Source organism: Caretta caretta, chromosome 3 (assembly GCF_965140235.1).
Source record: "Caretta caretta isolate rCarCar2 chromosome 3, rCarCar1.hap1, whole genome shotgun sequence".
Classification (NCBI taxonomy): domain Eukaryota; kingdom Metazoa; phylum Chordata; order Testudines; family Cheloniidae; genus Caretta; species Caretta caretta.
Window position 1 is genome coordinate 32647823 of NC_134208.1, and position 26021 is coordinate 32673843.

At 43.1% G+C, this 26021-nt stretch overlaps 1 protein-coding gene across 2 annotated transcripts in view; it reads left to right on the forward strand.

Annotated features, from left to right (window-relative positions):
• Nucleotides 1-26021, forward strand: part of MBOAT2 (membrane bound glycerophospholipid O-acyltransferase 2) — a 217767-nt gene that overhangs the window by 131975 nt on the left and 59771 nt on the right. For both annotated transcript variants that reach the window (XM_048845456.2, XM_075126425.1), the window contains exon 5: nt 5422-5477. In XM_048845456.2, the coding sequence (XP_048701413.1) occupies nt 5422-5477 (56 nt within the window). The remainder of the gene's footprint in view (nt 1-5421; nt 5478-26021) is intronic.

Below are 26021 nucleotides of genomic sequence, written 5' to 3' on the forward strand. Positions count from 1 at the left end.
TTGAAGTCAGAAAGCAAAAGGGAGCACACAGTGTATTAATATTAAAAAATTCTGTCAGGAAATATAGAATTTGTACTAAATAGTTCAAATAGTGCCATTTGCCCACCATGAATAACTAACTAACTTCCTTCAGGTATATAAATGCTCATCCAAAGCTCACTGAACTCAATGAAAGCCTCCCATGGAAGTGAATGAGTTTTGGATCAAATCCATACAGTAATGGTTTGGGAATACTAGTGGAATCTGAAAAGTGACAAGCATTTTTTGGCATAATTTGAATTATTTACAGTAGCTTCTGATTAAAATGTGAAAACTTATCAAGAGCTTCAGTAATATCTGAAGTGCTGGAGACTACTGTTGTATCCTGTATTCTACTGTGATAACTGTTGGAATTTGAAGCACATTGATTTCAAACTCAAGATTTACTGAGTTTTACCAGATTCACAAACTTATATAGTTCAACATACGTTTTCTGGGAACTGGTAAGTTGGTGGAATGTTCCATCAGAAAAACATAGCAGTAGATAGCACGTCTTTTATTTCAAGAAATAGCACTAAAACAAAAAATGAAAAAAGGTTATCATAAGCAGGACAGGAAACAAAACTTTGCAACTTGGGGTCCACCCTAGTCCAATGATTCCGGATGTAGAGCGTGACCTTCCCAAAGGCATCCTCCTCTTCTTCAGCAACCAATTTATAGAACGTCCATGAGCATCTGTGGAAGCTGAATTGAGACCCCTTGTTCACCAGCAAGTGCCTCAGTGCTCTGTCATGTGAATTTTATAGACTAAGAAATAAGATTTTGGGGTGCTAAAGCAAAGGATCTATCTCAGCGTTGAGAGTGGCAAAGACAAAGACTTTCTTGGGAGGAAAGGTTGAGGTTGTTACAGTGTTCTTCCTCCTTATCAGATCTGTGATATCCTGTTGGTGTCTGCTTTGCATAGAATCTTCTGCCAGATCAATGGTTGTGGGTATAACAGAAGATGAGAATGAGAGGGACTTGTATTTTGCAAGACACAGCTGAAAAAATTCTTAGTAGAAGACTGATTTAAACATTAATTGTTATGAGGGGAGGTAGAAGTAGAAAGACGATGAAGAATGGGATCTAGTGATATAACTATGGAGCTCTTGCAGGGGGCTGCTGCTAGAGTCATCCAATTTAAGGTAGAGATGGGACCAGTATATCATATAGGAACTGTAGAGTTAGTTTCCAAAGAAGCAGTCTCGCAATAATAGGTGTTTTTTCCCCTTAAAGTCTCAGCTCCTGCTGAGAGGTGATTACATGATCATCTTAGTTTACTTTTTTTAAGACTGAAAGATTCTGGCTCTCATGACTATGGAGAAAAGCTTAAAAATGTGAATTCTAAAGGCTCACAAACTTGAAGGCAAATATAAAATTTATTATATTTCAGATCTTATTATTTTAAAGCCAGGCTTATAACTTCGGGGGATCTGACTTGTTTTATGAATGCTCGGGTTGGCAATACTGAGATTCATGTACAGACAAAAAACATACTAAGCCATTGGTTAGTTGCAGTCCCATAATATTTTTTTTTGTCATCAATTATTTAGTCTCCAAAGCAGATGTTGATGTTACTTGGTACAACGAATAAGAGTTTCAAATAGAGTTTGAAGTATGATAGAACAGAATAGGCCAAATTTATTTCAGATTGAACTCCACTGAAATCGGTGAATTTATATCGGAAATTAATTTAGGTGCAGTATATTTGGTTGAAACAAGTAGAAATTCCACTTATAGTTAGACATAGGCCCAGAGGTATTGTAGTTTGTGTCTTTTAAAAATACATACTTAATAGAAGGGAATTGCCCAGTCCAATTATTTTTTCCAACTCTTTCTTAACTCAGGTGGTGCTTTTCTGTTCCTATGCAATTATTGTATTTTGTCACTTGAAGGCCAGGGACTTTAACCAATTGCTCATATTCCTGTTCTGTAAACTGTTACCTTTTGTGTGTGTGTGAATTTTCAACCCTGTTCTAGCTGCACAGACTTTTAAAAAAAAAAGTAATAAAAAAATTCACACAGTAAACACTTCGACCTACTAAAACATAAGAATTACTGGCAGGGCTACACAGTGATGGATAGGGCCAATGAACTGCCGACTAAGCAACCTCGAACAGGGGCACAACTCTGTAAAAAGTGGAACAGGCAGTTGCAGGAAAATACCCATATATATTGCAACATTAATTTGACATGTGGTTTACCTTCCAGACTCTTAGTTGTTTGGGGATTGGTGGCATAATCATGTAGGCATCTAGCTACGATGTGATGGGCATACTAGAAATGCTCAGTAGATATTCAGTAGCAACAGAATACAGTATAAGAAAAATACTACAGTTCAGAACACACAACACAGATTATAAATATTACAGACTGGGCATAATGTAGAAGATGAGTAGGTTACAAGTTACTATTACTAAGATTGTGACTGTATACTAAATCTTAAGTCACCATGACCTAAGCAGCAGCTAACTTCACATTCCTACTGCTCTTTGAAAGGGCATTCCTGGGCATATAACAGCTAAAAGTCAAATGATTCAAGTATACAAACAGAGGAGGAATAATCACCAGTAGTGCTTTAACTCATGGAGCAGGTCCTCAAGGAATCAATTCTGAAGCACTTAGAGAAGATGAAGGTGATCAGGAACAGTCAGCATGGATTCACCAAGGGCAAGTCATGCCTGACTAATCTAATTGCCTTCTATGATGAGATAACTGGCTCTGTGGATGAGGGGAAAGCAGTGGACGTGTTGTTCCTTGACTTTAGCAAAGCTTTTGACATGGTCTCCCACAGTATTCTTGCCAGCATAATAAAGAAGTATGTGCTGGATGAATGGACTATAAGGTGGATAGAAAGTTGGCTAGATTGTCAGGCTCAACGGGTAGTGATCAATGGCTCCATGTCTAGTTGGCAGCTGGTATCAAGCGGAGTGCCACAAGGGTCGGTCCGGGGGCCGGTTTTGTTAAATATCTTCATTAATGATCTGGAGGATGGTGTGGATTGCAGCCTCAGCAAGTTTGCAGATGACACTAAACTGGGAGGAGAGGTAGATATACTGGAGGGTAGGGATAGGATACAGAGGGCCCTAGGCAAATTAGAGGATTGGGCCAAAAGAAATCTGATGAGGTTCAACAAGGACAAGTGCAGAGTCCTGCACTTAGGACAGAAGAATCCCATGCACCGCTACAGACTAGGGACCGAATGGCTCGGCAGCAGTTCTGCAGAAAAGGACCTAGGGGTTACAGTGGACGAGAAGCTGGATGTGAGTCAACAGTGTGCCGTTGTTGCCAAGAAGGCCAATGGCATTTTGGGCTGTATAAGTAGGGGCATTGCCAGCAGATCAAGGGACGTGATCGTTCCCCTCTATTAGACATTGGTGAGGCCTCATCTGGAGTACTGTGTCCACTTTTGGGCCCCACACTACAAGAAGGATGTGGAAAAATTGGAAAGAGTCCAGCGGAGGGCAACAAAAATGATTAGGGGACTGGAACACATGACTTATGAGGAGAGGCTGAGGGAACTGGGATTGTTTAATCTGCGGAAGAGAAGACTGAGGGGGAATTTGATAGCTGCTTTCAACTACCTGAAAGGGGGTTCCAAAGAGGATGGCTCTAGACTGTTCTCAGTGGTAGCGGATGACGGAACAAGAAGTAATGGTCTCAAGTTGCAGTGGGGGAGGTTTAGGTTGGATATTAGGAAAAACTTTTACACTAGGAGGGTGGTGAAACACTGGAATGTGTTACCTAGGGAGGTGGTGGAATCTCCTTCCTTAGAAGTTTTTAAGGTCAGGCTTGACAAAGCCCCGGCTGGGATGATTTAATTGGTGATTGGTCCTGCTTTGAGCAGGGGGTTGGACTAGATGACCTCCTGAGGTCCCTTCCAACCCTGATATTCTATGATTCTATGAACTCTGAATTTCCTGGGTTTGTAACGTTTGGTTTTGGGCAGCTGCAACATCTCTGTAACTTGCTTTTCTAAACCTGTAACGGTATGTCTACACTGCAGTCTGAAGTGTGTTTGTGGAAGCCTGTGCTACTACACCACTATTTTTGGCTGTGCTAACGTGAGTAAAGCTAGTGCAGGCATGTGTACTAATGCTGCCGTTACACCTTGAACTGCAGTGTGGACATACCCTAAATTATCAATATGTACTTTCAACCTTCACTCTATATTAATAAAAGAATAAATAACCAAAGTAAAAACAAAACAAAAATAGTAAGGATAAGGTCAAGAACAGCATAGTTTATGTAACATGCCTGCAATATGACTTCAGAAATCATATCAGCATGAACTATTGCAAACTTCTTAAGTAATGTGATCATCTTTGAAAGTAGAAAAGGAGTACTTGTGGCACCTTAGAGACTAACCAATTTAAGCTCATGCTCAAATAAATTGGTTAGTCTCTAAGGTGCCACAAGTACTCCTTTTCTTTTTGCGAATACAGACTAACACGGCTGTTCCTCTGAAACCATCTTTGAAAGTATAGAACTAGCTGTTGTAAACTTAGGAAAATATGTATATTAATACATACTTCTGATTTTTGGTTTCTAAACATTAGACACCCGTGAAAATGAAAGGTGGTTTATTAAGTTAAAGTTCCAGCTTGTTGTATTTTCTTTTGAATATGGGAAGAAAAGGTTTACAGCTAGTCAATAGAATATATTTACAGTAAAATCTTTATATAGAAAAATTAGATGTACCAAGATATCCTTACATAGCCAAAATACATAGTTCTCTGTTTCATATCTTGTTACTTCTTTATTACATCCAAATAAATTACTTCAATTTTTCAAAGTTAGTTATATATTATTAAAAAAGATGTTTTTGTTGTGAATATGTGGCCAGATTAATTCTTGAGATCTGCTGTCCTGGATTTTGATTTCAGCTGAGCTTCTTAAGTGAATTATAGCCATCTATTCACTTCAGGGATTGCTATTGTCCTATGCATACTGCTGCTGTTGCTAATTTATAACAACGAAATAGTCTTCTGTGCTTTTCGCCCCTTACTTCTCCCTCTTAAAATATATAAATAACACCCCCCCATTCTTCCCCCAGTGAATTTATATTTTCTTCAGTTAAATTTCTGGAAATTTTCTCTTATTTATTTAAACATTTAGGACCCAATTCAGAAAAATATATGCATTGCTTTACCAAACTGTTTAAATCCTGGATAGTTATAGATCTTGACTCTTCGATGGACTGACCTGCTGTATGTAAGGAATATTTTCTCCTCACTGTGTAAACGTAAGACCAAGAAACTTTTACAGCTCTAAGCTCCAGTGGTTAGACATTTTGTCCTCTTCCAGTGGGGATTGCTAGTTTAACCTATTCCCAATTTTAAATGTGAAATTAAAACATGGATATTCTTATTTAAAATGTCTTTATTTTTTCCCTTGTAACAGCCCAATGATGATAATTACACAGAAGATCACTAGTCTGGCTTATGAGATTCATGATGGTAAGACTTTTTGCACTGCATTCTTTGACTTTAATTCTTCACAAGTATATTTTTTATAATTTCCCTTCAGTTTATTTTTTCAGAAAATTAAACCATGAGTTTGTGCTGTGAATTTTATTATCCCACTACACATTTTGGTGGGGGGCTGGTGGGAGAGATTTGTTTTGGTAACTCAATTGTTGGTTCTTTAAATATTTGCTAAGGGACCAATTCAGCAAAAATCATGGTAGCCTGCACAGAATGCAAGCTCTGAAAACAAGTCTCATTGTTCAGAAGATACCACATGTCACCAAAAGATTGGCCTGCCATATTCTCGGCCCCTTTTGGGCTGGGTCATGGATCCCTAATGAGTTAGCAAAACAGAATCTCCAAATTCAGAGATCAGTGTTGGATTCACAAATTTGTAGAACAGGCACTAGTTGCTGTGACTTTACATGACATAAATACCACTTTTACTAAAAAGGGAGTAAGTAGAGAAGAAAGACTTTATACTTTTTTCTCCTTTTCCTAATCTTGTTCTATGCTATGTTTAATTCTTTTGTATAAGACTCTGTGAATTTTAATTTTTTAGTGGATATAATATGAACAGAACTATAATATGTCAATTGTATATTACTAACATGTTTAGGCATGAACAAAGAGGCTGCATAGTTATATATATATCTCAAAAGGTTAGAGAAAAGTTGACAGGAGGTGAATTGTCCCAGTGTGTGACAATATATATAAGTGAGTCTTAAGGGTGGGACTGAAAGAAGCTATTGGTATCAGGTTATTTTATGAGCTAGTTTGATTTCTTGTTTCAGAGTAGCAGCCGTGTTAGTGTACTGCAAAAAGAAAAGGAGGACTTGTGGCACCTTAGAGACTAAATTTGTTAGTCTCTAAGGTGCCACAAATCTTCTTTTTCTTTTTGATTTCTTGGTACCTTTGAGAAGTAAGAATGATAGTGTGGACCATGAAAAAGACTGACAATGTACCTTCCACTCAAACTATTTTAATCAATTTTAAAGTGCTTAGAGACCAGATTAAATAATGAAAGGATGACTTCTGGGATTATAGCCACAAGCAGCTGGGGTAAATTTACCTGTTAAATTGAAACAGGTTTAAGAAACTTCTGATCCACTGTTTTTAAAAGCCTTGTTTGTATAAAATGAACTGAAATGGTGGCTAGACAATCCTCTGTTATTTCAACTGTTGTGCATTATATTATTTGTGTCGCACTGAAGTATGCTTGAATAAGCTCTGTGATTGTTTCCCCTTCGAAAATTCATGAAAATGTGATGTATATCTCATGAGACTAGTCCAGTGAGAAAATTTTTAAATAAATGCATTTGTTGTAAAATAATTGGGGTTTGTTTTACAAATATATAAGTCAAATTTTCCAACTGTCTATAATGGTGTCCTCCAGTCTCTGTTGTCTGGATCCATTTTATTTATTGAATTGAAGAATATCAGGCTACAGGAATTAAATGTTATTGCTTCAATCCCCTAGATTTGCATGTCTCTTTACATGCATAAGGTTGGGCCTCTACTCTAAGGGTATGTCTACACTTACAGAGTTTTTGCACTGTAAGGTTCACCGGTAATAGGGAACCGGTGAAAGTAAAACGCTGGTTTGTGTACTCACTCAATTCCTCAGGCATCAGAGAGTGTTTACACTACCAGCACTTCCATCGCCTGATGAGAGCAGCGCTGTAGGGCAGCTATCCCACAGTGCAGCTCTCTGGATAGGTCTTGTGGGAAGGCGGGCTGAGTGGGAGGCATTCTGGGTCCCTGCTCAGTGCCCTGTGCTGCCCTGCTTCATGTCTCAGGAGCCCCATTACTTCCTGGTTTTTTCTGTGGCATTTTTTTTTAAAACCTCCTGCTCTCTGGCTGCTTTCCCCACCACATCTACAAACAAAGGGAAAGGGAGCTTCAAACTTCCCGGGGCTTACAGAGGGAGGGGTGGGCATCAAAGCATCAGAGATGCTGGCCAAAGTGGTCGCTTTTGGAACTGTGGGATATCCTCTGGAGGCCAAAGGGTGTTTACACTGCTAGAACGTGTCTTCACTTTCACAGCAGCGCAAAAAGAACAGTGGTAAGAGCTGTATGCCTCTTGTGAAGGTGGTTTTCTTTCTGCAGTGAAACTTCTGAGTTTTACTGCAAAAAGTCATTAACAAGTGTAGATGCTCCCACAGTTTTAGCGCAAAAAAAGGGACTTTTTGCACTTTAAATGGTAAATGTAGACATACCCTAAGTATCTGGCAATCTATATTGAACACAGCTAATGTTGACAATGTAGGAGGAAGAGGAAAGAATGACAGTGACTAACTGGGCCTCTCTTCTGTTAGTTCTGCATTTATACCTTATCAGTGCAAAGCACAAGGACTTTGCCCCTCCCATTCACTCAGTCGTAACTGGTGTCACACCTATTACTGTTTCACTTCAGAGTCTCTCAGATTTCAAAGAGACTAATTCAAAGAGATGATCGTGTAAACTATTCTTACATCTATTACAGCCCTTACAACAAGTCAGTACCTTTTAAAATATCTATTTTAAAGATTACAGTTTGAAATTCCAAAGTTCCACAGATTTGTTTTAGAAGATTCAAGTTAAGATATTCACTGAATTCCCCTGCATCTTAAACCGTGCTGTGTCACTCTGTCAGTGACTTTCTCTCACTCTGTCTTTGGCCTCTCTTTGCGCAAAGGTTAATTTTTTAAACGGTCCCCCCTGTAGCAGTATCGGGTTTGCACTGGTGTGTCAAGATTAGCTTGTCACACTTTCCTCTTCTCCTTGCCTCTAAATTTTAAAATTTATAAAATAGTCAAACATTTGCTCCAGGCTGAGATATGACACAGAATATCTCAACTCACTACACTTCTTTCAATACCATGTTTTTATAGGGGAAAAGAGAAGTTGAGCTCTATTCAGTCAAGGGGAAAGAATGCAAAGTATACAATAGATCAGAGAGGGTGGTGGTTAGTTGAACTCTTTCAGAGGAAAATACATTCAAAAGTATAGATTTCACAGACTATAATAATGATTAATAAATACCCAGGGTTTTGGAGTCACTTATTACTCTAAAGAACTTGTTGTGATCCAGGGACCCTTTGTTGCCAGCTGGCTGAGGGCACAGTGGGTGCATAGGGTTTTACAGGGATCTTTTGGATTGGATATTTGCACAATAGTTGACTGAACGGTGGCATGTGAAGTCTCTACTGAGAGCCAGTATTCCACTGGTTATTGTAACCATTGCAAAATGTATGTATGGATAATATTTAAAAAGTTATGTATCAATACTGAAAATTATGTTCTTAATGTTTTGGAATTAAGGCAGGCCACCGGAGGTGACATACCTTGGAAATGTTCCTTCCAGGCAGGAGGTAACAGGCATTATATGCCTGACAGTGCATGCTTATTTGTGTACTTAGCCAGGGGCTAAATAAGAGATCGCAAAATATACAAGAGAGGAAATCTATCGGAATAAATAAACAGCAGGAGGGTGTTCTGTTTATGAATAAAGACAAGGGATTGTTCCAGTATATCTTGGCATGCAGAGGAACACATGGAATCCTTCACCTAGGATGCAAGCTAACATTGTGCTTGTCTCAGAAAAGGAGAGCCATAGCCAGCCAAGCTGCAAAGCATTGCAAGGATTTTGGGTGAGGGTTAGAGATGAGAGAGTCTTGTTAATTAAGTCTAGGCTCTAGAATTCCCGTTATGATTTTATTTTATATGTAACCATTTGTTTCCAATATGTTCACTTGAATCTGTATGCTTTGCAAAAAAAAAAAGGATACATGATTTCACTATAAACATATCTAAGTGTCGTGTGTTAAGTGGAGCTGTGATCTGAGGTGGAACTGGTAAACTGGAATGTGCTATTTCTTTGGAAGCAGCAAATCTGTGAATACTGCGAGTATCTCATGGAGCAGGGTCTGGATGCTCCAGGGAGATGCTCAGAGGGCTTGAGGTTTGGAATGTGCCACTCGTTAATCTGTAGAATGACAGGGGGTCCTGCAAGGCCTAGAGGGAAGTGCATGTGTTGCTATAGCTGGTGGAGTTGGGGAGCTGACCCCCGGCAGATACAGACAAGGCTTCCTCATGCTAAGGGCAGGTGGTAGCGAGGTGCCTCACCACCCTGGGTACCCTGGGAAGCCTCACGCTCATCAGTTTAGTATCAAGGTTAGCAGCAAGTGAAAGTCTTATTTACTAACTTTATCTTGCTAAAGAAATGAGGTGTTTTGAATTCATTTGCATAATGCACAAATGGTGGGGTACATTATGCAATAAACATGGGAGTGCTGATTAAGTGTGATGGCAAGCATGAAAATTTCTCACTGAGTGTTCATTAAGGTGTACAGTTCTTTGCAGTTAAATAAGTAATGTAAAAATATCTGGTGAACATGTGTCACAATTATGGGGTTAGCTGCACCTTTGTCCCCTATCTGGTCTCAGGTGGAATGTTGTGATCCTTCTGCTCTTGTATTGGGACCTGAGTACACTACTGAGTACTACTAGGGCAACAAAAATGATATGGGGACTGGAACACATGACTTATGAGGAGAGGCTGAGGGAACTGGGATTGTTTAGTCTACAGAAGAGAAGAGTGAGGGGGGATTTGATAGCTGCTTTTAACTACCTGAAAGGGGGATCCAAAGAGGATGGATCTAGACTATTCTCAGTGGTAGCAGATGACAGAACGAGGAGTAATGGTCTCAAGTTGCAGTGGGGGAGGTTTAGGTTGGATATTAGGAAAAACTTTTTCACGAGGAGGGTGGTGAAACACTGGAATGCGTTACCTAGGGAGGTGGTGGAATCCCCTTCCTTAGAAGTTTTTAAGGTCAGGCTTGACAAAGCCCTGGCTGGGATGATTTAGTTGGGATTGGTCCTGCTCTGGGCAGGGGGTTGGACTACATGGCCTCCAGAGGTCCCTTCCAACTCTGTTATTCTATGATTTATCAACTGCTTATTGTGGCAGAATATACCCATGTTCACACCCTACACACTTTTGTAATAATGTACGTATAAGGTATGCCTTGTAAGGTATAATTTGAAAACGCATACTTTGCTAGCCCGTATTATCCTGATTAAATATGTGTGGCAACGCAGTATGTGGAGATTCCCCTGTATGATGATGTTAATGCAAGTTCCAAAGCAACAGCCCTGCCCAGGCAGAAGTCAGGTCTGTCCTAAACAGAGGAAGGAATGTGTGCTTGCCTTATTTGCATTTAAGAAGTAAATGGAGTCATAAAGAAGTGGGGCTGGGGCGGGAGGGCAAAGGAAATGCAAACAGGTGAAAAAAAAGCAGGGAATATCCTTTCACATAGACTTTCTGTCTCCTGGGTCTCAGCTGGAAATGTTTTTCAAGAGTGGGACTGGAACCATAAAAAGGAGGGACAAACACCCCAGGTACCTGCCCCACCCTCATCCATCACATTCATTATAGCTGAAGAGACTAAGGAAACAGCCTTTGGACTCGTGGGATAAATCCTCCTGACCTAAAGGGTTTGGTCATTAAAACTGCTGAAAGCATGTGGTGAGAAAACTTTGCTATGAATCTAATGTAGTTTCAGTTAAGCATTAGTAAGTGTTTGTTTTATCTTTACTTTCCTGGTAACCATTTCTGACTTTTATGCTTTGTTACTTGTGCTCACTTAAAATCTCTCCCTTTGTAGTTAATAAACTTGTTTTATGGTTTTATCGAATCCAGTGTGTTCAAGATGAAGTGACTGCGTAACTCCATTTGGAGTAGCAAGTTGTATGCATATTATTCCCTTAAAGGAATAACAGACTCAGTATATTTATGCTGTCCAAGATTCTGAGGCAAAATCTGGGACAGGGAGTGTGTTGGGGTGATTCTGAGGTAGTCTTTAAAGCTGGTAAGCTGCAGCACACACGGACAACGTTGGGAGTGACTTACATGCTGGAGGCTGTTTGTGAGCATTCCAGGCTCATGGCTACAGCAGGAAGGTTACAGGGCAGGGGTGACACAGCTACTCATTACTTTGGATTGCACCTGGCAGTCACACTTATCACCATGCAGGTGCAACTGGGTTTTGGGCGCCTGCACTTCCTCCCTTTAGGGACCTGTGACCAGTGATATTGGCCAATAACTTTCTTCAAACAAAGTATTTTTATGTAGTAGTTGGAACAAAGCACTAGAGAGAAAAGGTATTTAAAACAAGTAACGTTAACTCTCATCTGATCTGATGCTTCACTACAATATGAGTTAGATAGGCTTTTCTTTTAAGTCATCAGAACAGAACAGAACCAGCTTCTCCTAATGAATCCAGATCCTCCTATTTATGTCCCAGCTTCTTGGAGAAGTCATCAAGATAGAACTTTGAATTCTGGGTTTTTGTCTTGAAATCCTGTTCCTTTCCACCCGGAACCAAGGTGTCAGGTCCTGGCCATCTGGTAGTATCCTAGGGATATGTCTTCCTGGCCACATTCCAATCAAGCAGAGTTCTGTACTAGAGCAGTACAAGTTCAGCTGCTGGAAGCACTGTGTTAATGTGAGTTCCAAAACACTAAATTGACCTATATGAATTGGTAGGTGACTTCCAGATCGGAAGTAAAGAATAGGTAGATGGCAAGAGAATATGGTCCTAGGGAATTGTGCGAAGACATTGGAGAATTGGTAATATTTGAGTGGCACTAGCCACTCCCCCTTAGAATGCCATATTAGAGATGACTAATTGTGTTAGCTCAAGCTTTAGCTTATGCCACCTCTCAGGGCAGCCAACTTGAGTTAAAAGCACCACCACCACTGAACTGGAGTTGAAGGGTTTCTGTGTGTTGACAGGACTTGAGTTATAACTCAAGTTACCTTTGCAGTGAAGACAAGCTTTTGGGGATTCTCAGTCGGGATCTGTCAGTCTGCCAATCTTGTTCAAACTGCTTTCATTGTTCCCCACCACCACCACCAGGGACAGCAAGTTAGAATCACTCAGGCTACTCATTCTAGCATTATCTCTGAACAATCCTTCAGTGTAAGTTATATGATTATTAGAAAGGGCCTTTTCCCCTAGATAGTTAGGCTTTGCTATCCTGTCATACCCTGAGGGTGAAATATCCATTCCCATATACAGTACAGAAACATCACACCAGTGACAGAGACAGATACCATATTAATGATTATTAAAGAACATTGCTACATTTGTTACAATCTGTATTTGCTTTCTGTGGGCCTAGTGTGCAGTCTTTTAAAATGAAGACTCTGTGTGCTAATTTTGTAGGGGCAAATTCTAACCTGGCTCCCATTCTATGCTTCTCTGACTTCAGTAATATTGCATGTTGTGACGGGTTGGATCACAGAAACCCCCTTGGGGCTGCCAACTGATGTGCCAAGACTACTTCTGCCCCTGCATTCCCTGCCAGCTTGGGACTCCAGCACCCTGTCTTGCTGAGCCAGACACGCCAGTCTTCTCCAGCACAGACCCAGGGTCTGAACCACGTGCCCCAAAGCTACAGACTTAACTGAAAGCAGCTTAAGAAATGTTCCTGTCTTTGACACTCAGATGCCCAACTCCCAGTGGGGTCCAAACCCAAATAAATCCGCTTTACCCTGTATTCAGCTTATGCAGGGTAAACTCATAAATTGTTCGCCCTCTATAACACTGATAGAGAGAGATGCACAGCTGTTTCTCCCCTCCCCCCCCCCCCAGGTATTACTACATACTCTGGGTTAATTAATAAGTAAAAAGTGATTTTATTAAATAAGGAAAGTAGGATTTAAGTGGTTCCAAGTAATAGCAGACAAAGTGAATTACCAAGCAAAATAAAATAGAACATGCAAGTCTATGTCTAATACAGTAAGAACTCTGAATACAGATAAAAACCTCACCCTTGGAGGAATTCAAGTAAGCTTCCTTTTACAGACTGATCTCCTTCTAGTCCAGGTCCAGCAATCACTCACACTCCCTTTAGTTATTGCCCTTTGTTCCAGTTTCTTTCTTGGAGGTGGAGAGGCTCTCTAGCCAGCTGAAGACAAAATGGAGGGGTCTCCCATGGGCTTAAATAGACTTTCTTTTGTGGGTGGAGACCCCCTCCTCTCTCCTATGCAAAGTCCAGCTCCAAGGTGGAGTTTTGGAGTCATCTGGGCAGGTCACACGTTCAGGCATGACTCAGTTTTTTACAGGCAGCAGCCATTGCCCACATGGTATTGTGAATGTCTCCAGGAAGACTTCTTATGTGGATTGGAGCCTTCCAACATCCATTGCTTGTTAAATGCTTCTTGATTGGGCACTTAACTTTGCAAATTCCTTTCTAAAGAAGCTGACCAAATGCCTTACTGAGGTTATTTAAGATCAGACAAGTATACAGCCAATATTCATAACTCCGAATACAACAATGACACATGCATACAAGTAGGATGAATATATTCAGTAGATCATAACCTTTACAGAGATATATTACATGGCATATGTAGCATAAAACATATTCCAGCTATTTCATATATACATTCATAAGCATATTTCCATAAAGCTTTATGGGGGGCACCATCACACATATATTGTAAATTAGCATAGAACTTTGCACATTATGATTAAGTCTTAAACTTCATTCTGTTGCACCTTGGGTATGACGCACTTCCCTATTTAAAAGTTTGAGTACCTTGGGAAACTGTTCCCATTCATCCTTATTCTTTGTTGCTTGAGGAAGACTTAGATGAACCGTGTGGTGGGTTTTTGTGTGCTTGGGAAGAAAAGGGCAGCGCAGCCTTAAGGGCAGAGTTTGTGTGTGGGAACAGGTGACTGTATAAATGGACTGACATCACAAACACAAAAATAGGAAATCTGGCTTGTACAGTGTCACAGACCTGAGTTATATCAAATGATTTATTTTGGTAATATGCAAAACAATCAATACATTGAATAAATTGTTGCCGGCACCCAGTGCCGAGAGGCTAAACAACAGCTGAGGTTGGTTCACTACCTGGTGTGCTATACCCAATAATCACAACGGGGTGGAGAAGCAGAAAAGTTTATTTGCAGCTGCAAAAAGGTACAGGGAGAATAGAATCTCAAATCCTGTACACAGAGCAGGCAGTTACACAGGCTTTTATACATCCTTTTTCCCAGCATACTTATCCAATAGCAAGCTGCCCTAAGTATCCATATAGCCAGACAATCCAGTTCCCAGCTAGTTCCCTTGTTCTCTGTATCATTTGTTAAACCATACATAAAGCTGCTTTATTCAGCATTGTTCTTCCATATCTGCCCTGTTCGGCCTTGCTTAGTTTCAGGCAGTCTGACTCTGCAACATATTGTTGCAGATCCTCAGCATAACTGCTGCGAGTGCCTCCAGGCGGGGGAGGGGGGCAAGGACACTTGGGCCTAGTGCGAGGGGGCTTCATCGACACTCGTGGTCTTCCATCCCCTCAAGTTACCTAGTAGCCATGCCCCAGTGTCCCCAACAACTCCCTCCTTTGAGAACACTCAACAACCTTGGCTCTGAGTTTTCTCACTTGGGCTACTTATTTTTTTACAATAGGACTTTGCATAAGCACTTTGTGATAGCCCTGAAGAGAATGACTTACTAACTTTTGCAAAAGGGCCCTAACACATGATACTGCACAGCATAATACCATTCATAAAAGCAATACAGGAAAGAGAAGTTTCAATAACAAGCTAAATAAACCACCAAGCCAAAACGACAAACCCCAGCCTGAAAACAAGGTTTGCAACCAATTGCTCTCTGGGGCAGTATAGGCAACCTGTGCTCCAGCTCGGGCATGGGCCTCAGCCTATACCACCTTTTTATAGATTTTATAACTGCTATTATTTACATATATATAACATCGGGGCCCGACGAGGGCACAAACCCCTCCTTGGGATGCCAAGAGATAGTTTAAAGCCAGCCTGTTTTGGAGGGAAAACGTCCTGAGCTGCTGTACCTTTTTATCTAATGTTTTTATTGCTGACTTTAAATTACTAACCGAGTCCTTTAATTTTAAGGCCACTTTTTTAAGTACCATTTGCAGCCTTACAGTATAGCAGCCTATGCATGCCATGGCTGGCCCGGTAAACAGTGGCGCTATTCCCAGTACAGAGCACCCTACAAGCTTCTTGGTTGTGAGGGAATTCTTTATATTGCCCTCCAATGCCGTAGTCAGTTGCCGCAGGGTCTTTTTTTGTGACTCAATAGAGGTGTCTCGGGCACTTTTAATTTTTTTGGGGGGGCAGTGTGGCAGTTATGGAAAGATGAGGAACTCCATGAGCTATAAAGCAGCTACCTGTCCAGTTGGCTGGCAGCACCTTGTAAGCTTTTCGGCCACATACAAAATAGTGACCCTGTAGGGCCCAGTAAAGACTGTTTTTTAAGGGGGTTCCTGGGATTTTTAAGGCTGCTTTGGCTGCTTTTTTAAACAATTCATATGCCCCTAAGGGGGCATCTTATTCTTCTGATTGGGTACAAGCGGGGGCATTTTTAATTGTGCCGTTTAAATTACATTCGCCATAGGGACCACTACAAACCCACCATTGGCTTGCTACGTTGAAGACATTAACTGGACGGCAAGTTACATTTCTAAACCCTTTTTTTTTTTTTTTTTTTTTGGTGGTAAGATTATTTGTAAGAGTTTCCCTAAAAGGGGAGGAACCATTACACCCACACTGTTGGCCTCCCCTTTTGGTTTTTATTTAATACCCATTAGCCCACTGTGTAATAACACAGGAGCTTTTTCCCACAGGACGCCCATAGTAATTAGATTGGTTTCGGGTAAAACATAATACTCCCTCAGTGAGTACTGCAACTGAATACTCCTGGTCCTGATAGGTGGCTTGCTGTAAAGAGGTCTTATTCCAGAACGGCAAGTCCGTTCTTTCCTGCTCTTTGGTGGCGGCTAATTCTGCTAGGGTCAAGGGCAGCATGTCAAGGGGCATTCCCATTTTGGGGGGACAGTGGAGTTGGAGCACATACCTAGCAATCAGTCTGGTTTGTTAAAGTAGCAACATGGTGCGCAAGCGAAACAAAGGAGTTATGCTCCCGATATGCACAGTTTGGAAATACAATGTTACCCAATTAATTATCACCAGAGTCTTTTTAACCCAGGGTCTCCAGTACCTGGGTGGGCCCCTTTTTAAGAGTTAAGGTGCCCACTATTTGTGTCTTTTAAACAGTAGCTTTAGCCCGAGATCGTCACTAGATGAGGAGTCAGCAGGTTGGACAGTCCACTGTTCTGCTGACGAGGGGGCAGGTACTGCCTTCAGACGAGAGTGATGGATCCAGTTCTTGTGTCCCTCGATCTTTGCCGCTGTATGGGAGATCAGCAGGACGGTATAGGGTCCTTTCCGCTTTTCCTGGAGAGGCTCGTCTTTCCAGGTACGAACAAGCACAGAGTCACCTGGCTGTAGGGAGTGGACGGGAGAGTCCAAGGAGAGAGGCTGGGAATCCTTGGTATACCTATGAAGAGACAAGAGAACAGCAGACAGGGAACACATACTGTAACAAAAAAACATTACCCAGCTCCCATTCCCCTGACAGAACCGGGGTGCCATTCATAGGCCATGCCCTTCCAAACATAATTTCAAAGGGACTAAGCCCTAATCTACCCTTAGGGAGAACGCGGATTCGAAGTAGGACGAGGGGCAAAGCATCAGGCCATCGCAGTGAGGCTTCTTGGCACACTTTTGAGAGATGCCATTTAAGGGTCCACTACACCACTGGCTTGCAGTCTCCAGGGCGTATGGAGTTTCCAGGGGATCTGTAAGGCATGTGAGATGCTTTGAATGATTTTTGACGTGAAATGTGTCCCGTTGTCAGATTCCATCCACAGGGGGAGTCCAAAGCGAGGAATGATCTCCTTAACAAACTTGAGGGCCACTGTTCTGGCAGTGCAGTTACAGCATGGGAAAGCTTCTGGCCATCCGCTGAACTGATCCACTATGACAAGGAGATATTTGAACCCTTGAGTCCGGGGAAACTCAGTAAAGTCTATTTGCCACACTTGTCCGGGGCCCGGAGTGGGTTCTAGGGCAGCTGGTGGCACAGGATGTCCCGGTCGGGGGTTATTCTTTTGGCAGACTAAGCAGTCCACTTGTACCTGGGCAGCCAGGGGTCGGAGTCCGGAAGTGATAAAGTATTTTTCCATTAGCTGAATAAGTGCTTCCCTGCCAGCATGAGTGGTTTGATGTAGTTTCTGCAGCACTGGCCGGATCAGGCCCTTTGGTAAGAGGACCTTCCCTTCTGAGGAATGGAGCCATCCCTCCTTCTCTCAGAGACCGAGTTTGTCAGTTAGCTGTCTCTCCTCCCCAGAGTACTGAGGGGTTGGAAGCTCCCCTACTGATGGGATAAGGGCATGCATATGGGTGTTCTCAGTCTGAGGGGATGGCAGGGTGACAGCGTGCTTAGCCTCTCTATCTGCCCGGGCGTTACCCCTGGCCACATCTTGATCTCCCCTTTGATGGGCTTTACAGTGTACCACTGCCACTTCCAAGGGAAGTTGTACAGCTTCTAGGAGCCGGAGGATTTGGGGCCCGTACTTGACTGGGGAGCCTTGGGCTGTCAGCATTCCCCTTTGCTTCCATAGGCCAGCATGAGCATGTAGCACACCAAAAGCATACTTTGAATCAGTAAAAATGTTGACCCGCTTTCCTTTTGACAGTTCAAGTGCACGGGTCAGGGCTATTAGTTCGGCAAGCTGGGCAGAGGTCCCAGCAGGCAAACCTTCAGCTTCCACAGTGTCATGGAGGGTCACAACAGCATAACCCGCCCTCCTTTGCCCATCTATTACAGTACTGCTGTATCAGTGTACCACTCATAATCTGCATTTGGGAGGGGTACATCCTTTAAATCCGACGGCTGGAGTACTGGACATTTATGATCTCTAAACAGTCATGTTTTTGTTCCTCTGTTTCTGGCAAGAGGGTGGCTGGGCTAAGGGAGGGGCAAGGCTGTAAGGTGACTTCAGAGTTCTCTAACAGCTTAGCCTGGTACTGAGCAATCTGAGCCTGGGTGAGCCAAAGCCCTCCCTTTGCATCCAATAAGGCTCAGACCATATGGGGAATATAGATTTTCATAACCCCTCCCAATGTTAGCTTCTCGGCTTCCTCAAGCACTAGGGCAGTAGCTGCAACCGCCCTTAAACATGCCAGCCAACCCTTTGCAACCTGATCCAGTTGCTTAGAAAAATAAGCCACGGGACGTCTCCATGCTCCTAACAGCTATGTGAGCACTCCTAGGGCCACCCCCTTTCGTTCATGTACATACAACTGAAATGGCTTAGAGAGATCTGGCAGGCCCAGAGCCGGGGCGTCCATCAACTTTCTTTTCAGGATTTTAAATGCCCTGTCAGCCTCTGGGGTCCAATAGAAGGGGTCATGATCTGCTCCTTTTACAAGGTCGTACAGGGGTTTAGCCCACAGTCCAAACTCTGGGATCCATATCCTGCAAAAGCCTGCCATACCCAGAAATGCCCTGAGCTGCTTACGAGTGTTTGGGGTAGGAACTTGACAGATAGCTTCCTTTCTTTCGCTTGAAAGCTGACGCTCCCCTTGCCTTAGCTGTAACCTGATCCCTCTCCACCTCAGACAGCAGGGTTCTCAGGAGGATATTACAGTCATCTCAGTCCGGCTTGTGACTACTGAGGCACCCCTCAAAGACTGAAAGAAACCGGCTTGGGTTCATGGAGAATTCCCCAGCCTGTGTTTTAAAAGCTGCTAAGTCTATTGGATTGAATGGCACATGGGTGTAAACTTGCATAGTGGTAGCCTGACGTCCCTCTGCCCCTGGGCAAGCCACAACAGTCTCGGTAAGCAAAAGATAGAGTCCCACCGAGGGGGCAATCTCTGTAACCTGAGGCATCCTACCCCTATAAGGTGGAGGTGTGGGGGCCGAAGGGGACACCGGCTCTGCCATTACAGTGGGGGTAGGGGTCTGGGGACTAACATTAGCTACTACCGAACCAGTCGGAGTCAAATTACAACTCTGCAGAATTACAGCTCTATTCTATTTCTTAAAGCCATAAACGCTTGTGCATACAAATATTCATTCCATTTACCCATTCATGACAAAACAAAACTAATTGGAGGATCGTGTTGTAATTAATTGACCCTCCTGGTGGCCACCACTCCTGGTCCTCTAGTTGATATTGAGGCCAGTCAACTGTACAGAATTGTTTTAATTGGCTCTTAGTCATCGGATCCGCACCAAATACCTTCCAGTTTGCTAGAATGCATTCTAGGGGCGTACACCATGCCCTAACCCCCGAGCTCTGTCCCTGTCCCATACCTACAGGGTAACTCTGGGCGTCCCCAGGTTCCAACAGAGCATACAATCCGGATTTCAAAAGGTTCCTACCTTATCCAAGGGACTGGTTCCTCACCGTCGCCTGCAGCTGCTCCTCCCCCGTGTCTAAGAGACCTGTTCCTCACCATCGTCCACAACTGCTTCTCCACTATATAAGTGCGTTGCACCGTTGTGCCCTCCTGGGTCGATCAAATCGCATCTCCTCCGAGGCCCCCGATGAACTCACCGGTGCGCGCTGGGTGTCGGTTCTCGCTGCAATCCTCGACCTCCAGGATGGGTCCGGGCAAGGCTAAATTGCAGCCTTGTCGCCCACCCAGGGACGCCAAAAGCTGTTGCCGGCACCCAGTGCTGAGAGGCTAAACAACAGCTGAGGTTGGTTCGCTACCTGGTGTGCTACACCCAATAATCACAACGGGGTGGAGAAGCAGAAAAGTTTATTTGCAGCTGCAAAAAGGTACAGGGAGAATAGAATCTCAAATCCTGTACACAGAGCAGGAAGTTACACGGGCTTTTATACATCCTTTTTCCCAGCATACTTATCCAATAGCAAGCTGCCCTAAGTATCCATGTAGCCAGGCAATCCAGTTCCCAGCTAGTTCCCTTGTTCTCTGTATCATTTGTTAAACCATACATAAAGCTGCTTTATTCAGCATTGTTCTTCCATATCTGCCCTGTTCGGCCTTGCTTAGTTTCAGGCAGTCTGACTCTGCGACATATTGTTGCAGATCCTCAGCATAACTGCTGCGAGTGCCTCCAGGTGGGGGGGGGGGCCAAGGACACTTGGGCCTAGTGCGAGGGGGCTTCATCGACACTCGTGGTCTTCCATCCCCTTGAGTTACTTAGTGGCCATGCCCCAGTGTCCCCAACAAAATGAATTACAATTGCTTTTTTGTACCACAAGGCCCGTTATGAGGGAGATAAAAGAATGTTTTCATTTTCATAAGGTGGCTACAAAAAATGGCAGAGATTTAATTTTTTAAAAAGCATCTCCTATATAAAGTAAATGGTAGAATGGAGGATTAAAATTCTTTAGGGGTGAATGTAAGTTCTAAGAGAATAATTGGTAACACAATCTAGAAATGAATAAGTAACAGACTGGGCTGAGTGAGACACTATGAGTGGATATGTGGGTGGCTAGCTGCATAGATGGATGAATGTTAGCATGGGTTAAAGTTGATTCTTCTTTATGCCAAAACGTTTCTCATTTTGCTGTGTAATTTTATACGATACATCAAATATATGTAAAAAAAAAATGGTTCTCTCTCTCTCTCTGCTCCTAAAATGAAAACAAACATCTATCATTGACAAACAAACATAATACCATTGACATTAAGGTTTTTACAAGTTGGGAACCCTGGATATTTGCAAAGCACTCCTTAGTGTGGATGCAGCCGTACTGGTGAAGCTGTGCTTTGTACCAATGTAATAAAATCACCCCCACAAGTGAAATAAACTGTTTGCACAGTATCTAGCACAATGGGGTCATGGTCTATGACTTCAGTGCCGGCCAAGTTCAGGAAAAGTGCTGCAAGCAACATCCACCTCTGTACATGGCCTTCATCGACCTCATGAAAGCATTCGATTTCATCAGTGGTGGAGTGGTGGTCTTCAGGCTCTGGGGAGAATTCTTAAATTTGGATTCCTGCCAAAATGTGTTGCCATCCTCTTACTCCTCCATGACAACATGCCTGTGATGGTCATCAGCAATGGATCCGAAATGGAGCCCTTCCAAGTACAGACAGGAGTTAAGCAAGGCTGTGTCATTGCTCCAACCCTTTTCTCCATCTTCCTTACTGTCACCCTCCTTCTCATGGCTGACAAGCTCCCCTCCAGACTTGACATTCAATACAGAATGGACAGCAAGCTCTTTAACCTCATTTGTCTCCAATCCATGATAAAGACTATCACCAAATCAGTCATTTAACTCCAACATGTGGATGACTGTGTTTTGTGTGCCCACTCAGAAGAAGATCTTCAAAAAATAGTCGACATTTTCTCTGGGGCCTACAACCAACTCGGCCTCAGACTCAACAACAAGAAAACTAAAGTACTCCACCAACAGGTTCCAGATCACCACGATCCTGCTCCTGTAATTCAGATCAATAAAAAGACCCTGGAGAATGTTGAGCACTTCCTTTACCTCAGCAGCTCTCTGTCACAGAAAGCTGACATTGACAAGGAAATTCAACACTGCCTTCAGTGTGCCAGTGCAGCTTTCGGATGCTTAAGAAAACAGGTCTTCGAAGATCACGGCATCAAGAATCAAACCAAGCTTCCTGTGTACCAAGCTGTTGTTATCCCTGCTCTGTTGTACAGTGCCGAAACCTGTGTCATGTACGGTAGATGCCTCAAGATTCTTGAACAATAGAATTAACACTACCTCTGCAGGATCTTCCAAATCAAGTGGGATGACTGACACACCAACATCAGTGTTCTTTTCCAAGCCTAAACCTCTAGCATTGAAACTATGATTATCTACCACCAACTCTGTTGGGGCTGGTTATGTTCTTTGAATGCCAGAAAATCGATTCCCAAAGCAGGTCATGTTCTCACAACTGAGCCATGGTCAGTAGACAAAGGTCAGGCAAAAAAGGCGCTTCAAAGACAACATGAAGAAGTGCAATATTGACATAAACTCATGGGAAACCCAAGCCCTTGACTGACCAAAATGGAAAAGGACCTTGTGGCAAGGATCCCAGTATTTCAAGAGACAACAGGAAATGGAGAACAAGGAAAAGCAGAAAGAACACGCTGCAGTCCAACTCAACAAACCAGCTCTACCCTTTCTATTGGGAAATTTCTGCCTCAATTGTGACAAGATCAGTGGATCCCAGGTCTCATTAGCCACCTGCGGATCCCCCAGTGGTCATTTTATGGAAGACAATCGAGCTGCAAGGAATCGTCCATGACAAGCACAATGGGGTCCTGATCTATGACTGGGGCCTTGGTCTGTGACTAAGGCTTCTAGGTGCCATGGTAATATAAATAATTAATAATATATTTGTAAACTTGTGGTTGTCCTTGGATAACTGCATCTCCACTAGGGGGTTTTGCTAACATGACTAAGTTGGTCAAGAATCACACCTCTTCACAGCCCTGACTGACATAGCAAAACTGGCAGAAGTCTGTAGTGTAGACATGGCCTAACAAAACTGGGTGTACAGGAGCACAGCGGCAGAGAAATGTATTGTTGACAAATAAAAGGTAATGCACATGGGGAAGAATAATTATGGAGTTGTGGTTGGATAAATACCGGTACAGAGATACTCCAGTGGTGTGTAAATAGGGTAACCAGGCCTTTCTATTTACCCTCTGTCATAATACAGGAACCTCCAACATACAAAGGAATGTGCAATGAAAGTGAAAGGCAGTGGCTCAAAAGCTGGTAGACAAATATTTTTTCAATACAATGCAATGCCGTTAAACTGTGGAACTCATTGCTATATGACATCATTGAGGCACGGAGTTTACAGAAATTTGAGAATGGATTAAACATATATATAGGTTACAGCCATATTTATCAATCCTGGACAGTCTAATGGCATCTTCTAAAGATGAGTTGCACAATAAAAACTATGGAGATAGCTCAAGGGGAAAAAACAAATCATAAACATAGTACAGTTCACATTGGTTGGTAGCAACTGGAAATTTGACTAGCCCACTCAGATTGTGGTGGATAGTACCATATCAGATGTACTTGTAACAGTAGTTCTGGCAGTCATTATTAACTCTCATAAACTTAAGTTCTGACGAATGTTTCTTTCCATATTGGTATAAATAATTCCCTCTATTTTTATCTTGAGCCTTTCTTCACCCTCTTCTTTTCCCAACTGCAAACACTCTTTGTGTTTAGTAAAAGAAATCTAGCACATCATTCAAAACCTTCAAATACTTTTATCACTAGTTTAGCATGTCTTAAAACCCAGGAATCCTATAAGTAGCCCTCCATCGATTCACTTGCTTTTTAAAATATAGGTTTTCTAAAAAAAAATTTAAAGATCATAATGAAAATTTTAGAAATTACATTTTGTTTTCCAAGTCTACTACTTATTACATCTCTTTTGTTCATGGAACATCATGACAAGATGAGTTCCCATTTAATAAATGTTAGCAGGTTCACAACAAAAAGTAGCAGCTGTTTTCCCATGACTGTGTTTCTCAAATGCACCTGCTCTATTTCGTTTGGCTTTAAATAAGTCAGTGAACCTAGATTATTTTTTAGTAACTTGACACTTCCTCCTCTTGGAAACTAGGGATTGTTTCCTTTCTTTTAGTGCTTCTTGATCTATAACTTATTTTGTAACTCTCATGCAACTTTTGCTCTATCAATGACAACATTTTGGTTAATGCCTTAGTATCACTTTCAAAAGAGTAACTTCATGATTACAATACATGCCTGTGCTATTTTATTCAACTGACATCTGTGTTCTGTTTGCTTTTGTTGCTGCCAATGCCAGACTGACAACAAAAACTGTTATCTCCTGTCTCTTCTTTTGGACTATAATGTATAATATTTTACAAACAGTAAGGATTTGAGATTACAGGAAACTCCTGATTATCTACATAGCAAGGGCAGAGGTGGATTAAGGTTTCTTGGGACCCTGGACCAGAGCAAGTGGGGGGGCCCCTCCTCACCCCTTCCGCCTGCGATCCCACCCCTCATTCTGCCCCTTTTGCCTGCGGCCCCACCCCTTTTTGTCCCTTCCCTGGGGCCCGCCCCTGTTCCAACCAGGGTCCCCCCATTCTGCCCTCACTGCAGCCCCTGCAACTTGTTTGCTCCTTTCTGCTCCTCCCCTCCCCCGGCCCCCCGAGACTGGAGAAGCTCTGTTCCCTCACCATGGCCTTTCGGTCACAACGGGGACTGAGAGCTCCTCCAGTCCCGGGGCCGCAGTGGGGGTCTGGGTGTTGGGGCTTCCCCCCGGCATCCTCTACGCTTCTGCAGGGGACCATGGTTGGGGCGCTGGGACTTCTCCCACCACCCCGTGGCTTCTGCTGCAGATGAGCCACATGGCTTCTGACAGGGTTCGGGGCTGCTGGTGGCTTCCCCGCACCACCCAGCAGCTTCTGCCTGGGTCAGGGAGTGCTGGGGGCTTCCCCCACCCCGTCTGCCCAGCGCTGCTGATGGGGAGCAGGGTCGGAGTGCCAGGTCTTCCCCTACCTCACCCGCTGCTGCTGCCAGGATGTGGGGGCTTCCCTCCATCCGGCCCATCTGGCACTGCTGCCAGGGGCTTCCCCTGCCCGCCCAGCACTGCTGCGGGGGAGCAGGGTTGGGGCACAGGGGCTTCCCCTGACCTGCCTGCCTGCCCAGCAGCCAGTGCTTCAAGCTTCCACCACCCAGCATCAGATTTTTTCCAGGCCTCCCAGTTGACTGGGCCCTCTGGGCACAGGCCCCATTGGCCCAGTGGCTAATCCACCACTGAGCATGGGAGACCCTGGTTTGATTCAGATAACTGGGAGTTCGAATAATTGTGAGGGCAGGACCCGCAGCACAGGGAGTCCTCTGTAGCTCTGCTGTCACAGCCCTCTCTCACTCACTCCCATGACATCAGAGCTGCATAGGGTTCCCTGGGCTGCCACAGGAGCCATTTAGCAACAGGATGGACTCCCCCATGGCCGGGGATCTCTGCTCTGTTATCTGAACTTCTGCATTATCCAAGCATGGGGGAGAAAGAAAGGATTCACATAATGCAGAGGTTTGGATAATAGGATTTTGGAAAATCAGAAGTAGACTAGTTGGACACCCATTTGAGCACCTCAAACTGAAATCCTTTTTAGGTCCAGCTCAGCCTGTGATATGCTCCCCACACTTCCTCATGCTTAACTCTTTTTTAGAAATGTGACTATTCTGAATGACTGTATCACCAGATTTCCTTGAACACATAAAGGTGAAAACTTTCAAGCAGGCTAAATGGGAGGCTGGTAAGTATCTCTTCGTGCTGCAGTGAGGGGAACTCAAAGACCAGAAAACAATCCTGATTAGAAGTTTGGTTTCCTAACCTAGCAGTGTCATGGAAGTGAAGCTGACTGCTCCATAGAGGATAGGAGTGCTTAATGTGGCTTCTGTTGCTGTGCTTTGTTCACGGGTTTAGAAGAAGCTGCTTTGTGTGAATCAGCTGCAACAGCTGCACGTTGGAGAGGGACAAGGTTGCTCACATTGGATCTGTCAGTGATGGCTTCACTGTTATGTTGATGTGAACCCCTGTAGGGGATCAAAATATTTTCGAAATCCAAATATGCATTATGAAATGACCACATTAAAATTTAGTAATAGTTATAATATCCATTTACAAAGAAGGGTAAGTATTATCCTCA